The sequence below is a fragment of the Nelumbo nucifera genome, chromosome 1 (genome assembly GCF_055504915.1).
Source record: "Nelumbo nucifera cultivar China Antique chromosome 1, China Antique-T2T, whole genome shotgun sequence".
NCBI lineage: Eukaryota > Viridiplantae > Streptophyta > Magnoliopsida > Proteales > Nelumbonaceae > Nelumbo > Nelumbo nucifera.
In genome coordinates this window covers 71,555,871-71,563,557 of record NC_142649.1, presented here as the reverse complement: position 1 = coordinate 71,563,557, position 7,687 = coordinate 71,555,871, and the positions used below count along the sequence as shown (strand labels likewise).

Sequence of the window (7,687 nt, the reverse complement as noted above, 5' to 3'; positions counted from 1 at the left end):
TATTTATTTATGACATCATGAAATTATCCATTTGACCCAAATGTTTGAACTACTTATCCACCACCTAGATGAAAAATATGATTTCATTTCTATGTTTATTTTAAAAATATAAAATTTTATTCTATTAATAATTTTGTGTATGGATTTATTAATAGAATTGAATGATGATAAACAAAAGTATAAATGTTGGATTCAATGAGAGAGAATGTGATTTATTTCATGACTTAAATGTGAGACTTAATAAGAGGTAATTGAATGTATTTAATGATATTATTTTAATTACATTAAGAGGAGGGGTATTTTAGTAAAGAAAAATTCTAGAAGGCAATACCTACTCATTCACACTTTTATAAGTAGTATAGATGTGGGTAAGTTGTTTATTCATCTCAGAAGAGGATATATTTTCAGTTATCCTGATTTACAAGAAAACCCGATATAAGAGCAAATGAATGCAAATACTAAGGTTAATTTATTGGTTGACCAACTTACCCCCACTAAATACTACAAAGGAATGTGAGTATAATGAACTTAAGGCCCCATTTTCTTTTCGATAAGTTATTTACCCAGGTAAATACATTTACTCATTTGCCCATGTTCCTTTATTTTCCATGTAAATATTGCAATGATCATTTTAGCCATAAAAATCCAATATTAAAAGGGACATTTTTATCCCATTCAAGTGTTGATTTTCCCTCAACTGAGAATGCTATTTATCCATTTAGGAGATGGATATCCCTGATACCCACATATATTTTAAAAAAAAACATGGATTTCTCGGTTAATGAGAATCAAAATCCCATTAACCAACTTTCCCAATACTCCCTAATTGATTACTGTTAAACATTGCACTAAATCCAGAGGAGAGAGTCATATCAAGTACAAAGAATTAATAATAGTGACACGTACATTACAACTGCAAACAAATTCAATGTGGCCAACTTGCCATCCGGTGGTTTAGACTTTAGAGGTGGCGATCATCCAACGCCTAATTAAAAACTGAACCAAGTTTCCTCATCGATCCTTATTCTATTTGAAGCGATTCTTGCTTGTGCTTGTCTTCCCATTTATTCAAGCGTTTTGCTGCTTCTTCCACCTGTAATTCATTTCGCTCCAACTAACGAGGTAAGTATATATGTTTCTACTCCACACACAGACATATATATATATATATAGACAGAAGAGAAGACAGATGTTTGCTGTATTAATTTTCCCTTCTTAATTTTACTCGATTAACAAGATTACGTTTTTCATCATCTTATCAATCAAATTTTTTCTTTCTTTTTTTCAGTGGTTTTTTATATGCAATCCCTGTAATGTAGAGGGCTTATTTGCTTTTTATTTGAGAAGAAGATGGTTTAAGGCACTCACCTCTCGTTTCCAATCTGTCCGACATGCAACCCACAATAAAATGATGGTCTGCATCAGAGTGCCCCCGATCATCCCGGACCATATGCCCTATGTACACAAATCGATGATCATGGGTTCTACCACACCAAAGAATAGTTTGTTAATTTAGGTGCTGATTGGCAAGTATTTTTAAGTAGATCTTTGATCTTTCCATAACCTAGCCAATCAGAGAACACATTGAAATTTCTTTAAGACTCAATTTAGAAAGAGTATACAAATACAAATATGTACAGCACAAATACATGCATACAAAATACAAATTGAGCCTAAAGTCCAAGATTGTTTGGTAAGTATTTATTGTCTTGGTCTACCAGGTTGTTAAAAACAGATTGGAAAGCTATTTAAAACACTGAAAGACCACCCACCAACATCATTTGAAGTTTCTCAAATTTTTGACTATTTTGATCATTCCACATGCACCTTCCGGTTTACAAGATAGCAAATAGAAAGACCATTTTTGCTAGCTAGCCTACATCAGTCATAAAATACGTGGGGCCTAAAATCATTAAACTTCTACGTATGGACTCCATGTATTTTATCACTGGTGTGAAGTATTATCATTGATTCCACAGCTTGCTATACAGCTAAAGCGTTCAACTAATAAAAATTCTATTTGTAAGAGAACATATAGCTGTGAATATATAATATTGCATTTGTACAAGAAATAACCAATTCATTATAATGTCTAGTTATGAGTTGGAGATAAAATCATACATACCGGCTGGATTATATATCATAATTAAACATGCCAGTATTCACTGCAGATGGATCCACAGTGAACATTGGTGTGTCCACTTGTGATTGATAGCCCAGCCCAGTGTGTATAATTTTGTCTCCAGCCAATCCAGTCTCATTACGTACCTTAGCGCCAAGGTCAAACTTAAAGCCAAGTAGAGCCCCCAATGGGATTCCAACAAAGTAGTAGCATCCCACGTTAACATAAGCAACAAAAACTTGCCATCCACACCCAACAGCCACACCTTCAAAATGCATTCACAATTATAAACAACATACCTTGCTTTTGGAGGTTAGACCTTAGACATCTCAGTAAAAGAAAAAATATGATATGTCAGTTATATATATATAATCACAAAATAGGTACCGTAGTTTTTCTTCTTTTTTTTTTAAAAAAAAAAACTTTAAAGCAGAGTGAATGAAAGGCGTTTTTCCTAAATTAATGTCTAGATTACTTGAGCTCCATAACTAAGACTAAATTTGTTTGCAGTTTAAGTGCACCGGTGTAAATGCATGAGAATGCACATACTGAATGAAGAGTTTTGGGTTGCTTCACAAAGTAAAACAAGTAATATGATGTAATGCTTACCTAGAATGAATAAGGAGGTAGATTATTTTTGCATTGGTTTTTTAATGTAAAATTTGCACCGCTAGGCCAATAACCAAATTAGTAAAAAGTACAAAATATATGTAAGAATGTAAATTTTTATAATCACAAATAAATGGATGCAAAACTAAACCAGGTGCAAATTTTATATATGGTTCAGATTTACACTGCAAAACAAGGGAAAAACCTTGGGCGTTGGGAATGTTGTTGGGTATGATATGCCAATTCATTCAGTTCCTTATTTGTCTTTTACCCCACACCCATAGTAGCGTATTGATATATCACATCAAGCAGAGGTGTCAATGAATTAGATTTGGGTTGGATTTCATCAAAATCAAAATTAATTTGGACAGATTGGGCAGACCAATAGAGTATTAAAATCAATTTGAATAGATTTGATGGCCCAGACATTAAATTGGATTGCTGCAAAATGGTCCAGAGTATTTCATCGGATTGGATTGGACTTGGTCCATTTGTAATGGATTCATATGAGACCAGATCGGATTAAACCAAATCTAGTCCAATTGACCCCCTATATCCAAGAACGTTCCCAACGATCAAAGTTTATTTCATGGTTTTTAAAATCGAACTGGCGACCGAACCGGTCAGAGGTCCGGTTACCAGATTGAATGGTCCGACTGTTCAACCCGAACGATCGGCCCGTTCTGACAAAAAAAATAAAAAATTGAAAAATGATCAAAACTGTTCGAATGATTAACCAACCGGTTCAGCGGTTTACTGACCAAAATCAACGATTTTGAGAAAAAACATATGACCGGTTCCCAATTTTTCCGGTCCAACCATCCGGTCCGATCCGGTTTTGAAAACCATGGTTTATTTATTTATTTGGCATAGGAGACATCCTCCAGTAAATGCATGATATTCGCAGCTTCATGAAAAGAAGAAATGCCCGTACCCGAGAGCACGGGTTGGATCCCATTGAGAACTACGGTAATGGCTAACAAGGGGCATAGGTCTGACACCGCATCGGCCACGTATTCACCCTCAGTGAAGGCATAGCTGATGACATGGCGTAGTGCAAGCAGAATTATGGCTATGATCACAGATATGATGAAACACGATGATGTTGCAACCACCACAGAGAATGCTGCTGATCTTTCGTTCCCTGCTCCCAGCTCGTTGCTCACCCGAACACTGCATGTGTATAGTTAGTCCTTTACGGTTTACCACTCAAAATAATCTTAAGCCTTAGCCCATCACCATAAGTATGACTATATCCATATAAAGCCCAATCTGAGCACGCAGATTTGGGCCCCCAGTAATCACCATAATCCTTCTTATCGACCCAAACCAATTGATCCTACTATGGGCCTAAAAAAAATCATCTACCGTGACTCCATGAGCCAAATGGGTCGTCCTACATGTTCATTCCCCCCTTAAAAAAATGAAAAGCAAAGGAGACTGACCTTACAGCTGCATTGAAGCCCAATGAAACCATGAAAACGAGACCAGACATCATCGTGCTGCATTCGGTAGAATTTCACACAATCAGTGATCAGTTTAACGAGTTAAAATCTGCATCGCACAAAGGGGCACCCCACAATGTCCCACAGTACGACCAGGCCATGTATTAGGAACATCTCCTGATGATGACATCATCAATTCTGATATATCATCAGGAAATGTTATCAATACACGACGAAAATGTGCTATAAGACATTGTGGGGCATAAATCTGAACTCCAGTTTAACACCATTACCAATCACCAGTTTGATTTACTATAAAAGATGAGGACTTTTGATCTTGTTAATTAGTGACCAGGTTTCTTAGCAGTTCCAATAAATAAAATGGTTTTCCTACATGGTTCTACAATACCGATTTCCATCTGTTGAGAACATGAGACATACATCTGCCAAAAATATAGCGTAGTGCATGATTTGAGTTGAGCCCTAAGACTTTGGAGTTCACTTTTGCTACAATACTACCACAGAGAATCATGACCTTTAGATGTACTGCAATGGCCCATCTGATTCAAGGTGGGCACATCACAACAAATAAAAGGCTTTGATTTAATATTTCCAGCGCAAGGATACGACGCTGTCGTAGCAAATGTGGCTTGTAGGACTTGGGTGCAGATGTGTAACGCCTTACTAATTAATAGGGAAAATTTCCCATTACTATCTTATACTTTGTGTCTAGTGCCACTTTGGTTCTCAAACTTTAAAATGCGATAATTCAGTATTTGAATTTTCAAAACGTAATATTTTAGTACCTGTCATTAATCAGCAGTTAGTCTTCTGTTAAGTGACATTTGAAAATGACATAAATGTCCTTTGAGTGTTATTTAATTATCTTTATCAACCATCTAAACATTGACAAAAATTTAACAGTCCCAAATTAGCTGTTAATTAGCCCTTAACTAGTCATTAATTAGCTGTTAATCAACCGTTAAATGATATTTCAAAAGATACAAATGTTTTTTGAGTGTCATCTAATTTTCTTTATCAACTGTTTAAACATTGACAAAAGAATTAATAGTCCAAAATCCTTGCTTCTTCTATTCAAAAAAGTTGGGGTTACTTTTGAATGGGCATTCTGGTAACTCCAACTTTCTTGAATAGAAGAAGCAAGGATTTTGGACTATTAATTCTTTTGTCAATGTTTAAACAGTTGATAAAGAAAATTAGATGACACTCAAAAAACATTTGTATCTTTTGAAATATCATTTAACGGTTGATTAACAGCTAATTAATGACTAGTTAAGGGCAAGTATTGGATTGTCATGTTTTGAAAATTCGAATACTGAATTGTCACATTTGGTAACCAAAGTGGCACTAGACACACAAAGGAAAGGAAAGGAAAAGTAAAGAAACCCTTACAAACCTTGTATAGATTTTGATATATTTCCCTTCTTTTCCCTACCTTTTCTTTCAAACCAAACATAGCCTAATTAAAAAGTGAGAGCTCAACCATTTTAATAATGGGCCTTAGAATGAGAGTCGAGCCTGTGTGGGGTGTTATAAAGGAGCCCAATTCCAAGCCCTTGGAAGCAGAATCTAAGCCCTGCTGATGAAGTAATTAAAGTGCGTCAGATGTGGGACTGCATGTGAGGTGCACTGCAGCAACTAGAGTCTACAGAGGGAGAATGTCATATCTCACCAAATAGAGAGGGAATCCAACGCCAACTCAGGGTTCTTAAGCAATCCGGCGATTAAAACCAGTATCTGAAAATACCAACTCTCCAAGCACAACATCACTGCCGAAGCCGTAGACAGCTTCAAGAATTCCGGTAACCCAGAGAAAGCTTGTAACGAAAATCCGGTCCAAGTATATTTGCAGTTATTGCTAACGACGATGTACAGGAACTGAGCTCCCACAATAATCCACCATGACAGACTTAACACCAGCGACGCACCTAATAATCCTAGGCCTAACTTATACACTGCGAGCCAGCTTAGCAAGAGATGGACTCCTAACGTGACCATTGATATATAGGTGCTCGGAGCCACAATACTCTGGGCTTGAAGGAATTTCTGTATGGGAAAGTTTGCAGCGTAGGCGAATATCTGAGGGATAAGGCCGTAGGTGAACACCGCGGCTGCCGATGCTATCTCTACTGGTTCATGGAGGAAGATCAATATGGGTTTCGAGAAGATGTATAGCACAGCGATTGGGATCCCAGTTGCCATAAGAATGATGGTTGATCTCTGGAGATAGATGCCTAGCATTTCGTACCTCCTTCCCCCGTATGCCTGCCCACACAGTGTCTCAACTGCACTTCCCATTCCTAGCTGCAGAGACAATATATATATTCCAAAACACGAATCAGAGAGAGAGAGAGAGAGAGTTAATAAGAATGTTTTGCGTGTTATACGTACCATGAGACCATAGGCCAAGAGCTGAATGCCGCTATTGCCGAGTGAGACAGCAGCGAGCTCAAGGTTGCCGAGGTGGCCGGAGAAGACGCGGGTGGACATGGACATAACGTAATTGATCATGTATACGAAGGCAGCAGGGGTAGCGAGGTGAAAAAGGAGCTTCAGTTCGATAACAATGGCTGATTGCAGACGCTTTAAGGTCGACAGCTGGGTGTCTGATAGTATTCTTTCGAGCTGCTCATTGTTTTGAGGTTGGTCGGAATCCGGATTCGTTTGCAATATAGGTTGACGAAGCTCTTCCTGAGGGGATTCCATTTCGTGGTTGTTGTTGTTGTTGTTTTATGAACGTTGTGGTTTTTCCAAGATTGAAATATAAGGTGGGAATGGCAACGGGGCGGGGCAGCGCCGGATTTTGCCTGCCCCAGACCCAAAACTCAAATTCCCGCCCTGAACCCCGGTCGGAAAAGAAATTCTAACCCCATCCCCGCCACTTGTAGTGTAGGAAACGAGGATCCGATTTTGCTGACCCATTTTTGCTTTTTACCGCAACTTGAAGCTCCGTCAACGCACAACCTTTCACCCATAAAGTTGAAGCAAAGTTAAGTTATGGAGGGTGGGGCTAGATACCCTACTTTTAACGAATGAGTCAGAGGCATAAGATAAGTAGGGATCTTTTAAAACGGATGGAAATTACAGTCAAGGTGATGGGCATTTTACCTACTTGTTCTCTCTAAATATTCTCTTCTTTGTTCTCCTCCCTTCCGATGGTTTTTAATTGAAACGGCTGTCTTTTAATTGTTTCCCTGTATGTAAGCTTTCGGGATTTGGGACTTTGCTTTGGTGAAACTTGAAAGTTAGGGGGCGTTCCTCAATATGAATGGTTTTGTTTTTATTTAAGAAAATGAAAAACAACTGTCAGCAGTAAAATCACACAGATGTATTGTTTTTGTTTTAAAAACAAAATCATCTACATTGACGAACAACCACTTAGATGTTATTCTTCTATTTTGATATTTTTTATTTGCTTTTTTTTCTTGATAGTTCTTCACCGACAAGCAAATCGACTCCCACTTTAATAAATAAAAGTGAAATTAAAGCT

At 37.5% G+C, this 7,687-nt stretch overlaps 1 protein-coding gene across 3 annotated transcripts; it reads right to left on the bottom strand.

Moving 5' to 3' along the window:
- Positions 1 to 770: 770 nt before the first annotated feature.
- LOC104612813 (protein DETOXIFICATION 40) lies at positions 771 to 7,363 on the bottom strand. Of its 3 annotated transcripts, none has more exons than XM_088903131.1 (7): positions 6,589 to 7,363; positions 5,870 to 6,501; positions 4,177 to 4,233; positions 3,666 to 3,910; positions 2,269 to 2,387; positions 1,369 to 1,455; positions 771 to 1,093 (listed from the first exon to the last, which is right to left on the bottom strand). In XM_088903131.1, the coding sequence occupies exons 1-7, from the start codon at positions 6,901 to 6,903 to the stop codon at positions 1,022 to 1,024; spliced, it is 1,527 nt and encodes a 508-aa protein (XP_088759257.1). In that variant the 5' UTR covers positions 6,904 to 7,363; the 3' UTR covers positions 771 to 1,021. The 3 variants fall into 3 exon arrangements, 2 of the variants coding, with proteins under 2 accessions (XP_088759257.1, XP_010278701.1); XM_010280399.3 differs by having other exon boundaries at positions 3,666 to 3,904; positions 6,589 to 7,357; XR_016085507.1 differs by having other exon boundaries at positions 1,032 to 1,093; positions 1,369 to 1,484; positions 6,589 to 7,361.
- Between the last annotated feature and the right edge of the window lie 324 nt (positions 7,364 to 7,687).

What these genes read in the sequence shown, in the direction of transcription:
- LOC104612813 (XM_088903131.1), bottom strand. Translation starts at nt 6,903, where the DNA reads ATGGAATCCCCTCAGGAAGAGCTTCGTCAACCTATATTGCAAACGAAT. An exon ending in TTGGATTCCCTCTCTATTTG is followed by an intron (nt 4,234 to 5,869) that starts GTGAGATATGAC and finishes TACCGAATGCAG; the next exon opens with CACGATGATGTCTGGTCTCG. An exon ending in GGCTTCAATGCAGCTGTAAG is followed by an intron (nt 3,911 to 4,176) that starts GTCAGTCTCCTT and finishes CTAACTATACAC; the next exon opens with ATGCAGTGTTCGGGTGAGCA.